This window comes from Aptenodytes forsteri, unplaced genomic scaffold (assembly GCF_000699145.1).
Source record: "Aptenodytes forsteri isolate BGI_AS27 unplaced genomic scaffold, ASM69914v1 Scaffold270, whole genome shotgun sequence".
NCBI classification, from domain to species: Eukaryota; Metazoa; Chordata; class Aves; order Sphenisciformes; family Spheniscidae; genus Aptenodytes; species Aptenodytes forsteri.
In genome coordinates, this window is record NW_008794631.1 from 2117943 (window position 1) to 2119346 (window position 1404).

General features: G+C 35.8%; 1 protein-coding gene across 1 annotated transcript in view; it reads right to left on the minus strand.

Annotated features, from left to right (window-relative positions):
- Positions 1–387: 387 nt before the first annotated feature.
- Positions 388–1404, minus strand: part of LOC103894172 — a 7268-nt gene continuing 6251 nt past the window's right edge. The window contains exon 5 of the mRNA XM_019470530.1: positions 388–425. Coding sequence (XP_019326075.1) covers positions 388–425 — 38 coding nt within the window. The remainder of the gene's footprint in view (positions 426–1404) is intronic.

The window sequence follows — 1404 nt, forward strand, 5'->3', positions numbered from 1 at the left end:
GAGGCAAGATGACACTGACAGGCTTCACAGTCCTGCAGATCTTAAGAACAGGGCAGCAGTAAATAGTATGCTATAATGGTATTGATGCACATACATCCCTATCAAACTTTTTTGCTTCCATGTATAGATGGAGTACAAGAAGTCTCAAAGTGCAATTCTATTAAATTTATTATTTAAATAGTGGATGTGCTAGTTGTAAAAAGGTGACTTTACTGCTAAATTCTTAATTCCATTTTAATAGTGTCCTCAGTCTTTACAGTGCTACTTCTTACCCTTTAAGAGTGCACAGCAACTTAGAAAATATACAAGAGAATAATAACCGAGTTTTGGATTTATGCAAAACTCTGATACGTTCCCCCCCCCCAACTCCTGCCCCAATATTTGCAGTTATCTTCTCTTATAGAGGGACTTTCTTGTTCCACGCCCTAAAGAAAGAAAAAAAGAAAAGAGATTAAGGTATGCATTCTCCCTTCAAATAATATATGTCAATTTGCTTCTAAAGAAAGACCAGACATCAGTGATTGCCTTTTCCTATTGCAGGAGAGAACACTGATGGTTGATATTAGAACTATATACTCAACTTCCCAGCAAGGGTAAATCCTGCAGGAATGGTGTTGGGCTGCAGAATATCCCAGCATAACAGATAGATAAGAGTTCCATATCAAACTCATAGCATATTTTCAGTGTGGTCTTGTAACTACATTGTTGAATGCATCCAAGAAACACCAACTATTTCTGCGACAAATACAAGTAGTATTTTGGGATTATGCAAGTTTCCTGGATGCTTTTACTAAAAAGGATCAGCAATTAAAGGTTTAACACTGATGTTTAAATAATCTGACTTCAGGGCTGATGCCAATTTTGACAAATAAGATGCTTCAGTCTAAGTTTCTGTTTCCAACCTTGCAAATACACGGAATTGTAATCCTCTGTTTAATATATGAGAAAAAGACAGTCTTTAACTAACTGACTGAATATTCAAGTTAGCTTTACCATGCCAGATTGTTCTTTTCCAGAAGGAACTCTGATCTTTTGGGTAGCTTCTCATATGTACTGACCCTTTTCAATTTATAACCTTTTCAGACTCTCCCACAAATGCACAAAAGCGTATTTGTTATTGAACCTACTTAAAGTGATTTTTCCCTGCCATTGTTTTTCCCATCTTCCTCCAAAGTAGCAAGAAGTTCCTACTACATAAAGTTGAAGTTCTTAAGAATTATCTATATGCATTTGTGTTGTATCAAATTACAGTATTTTGGTTGAGACAGACCTGTAGCTTAAAGAAAAGGATATACTGCAAAGTGACACAGGACCCAACATTTTGAAAAGTTAGTAGAACAGTTTGAAGAGCAACTAGACTAAAATAGTGGGTTTTGGTGTGGGGTTTTTTGTTTGTTTGTTTAT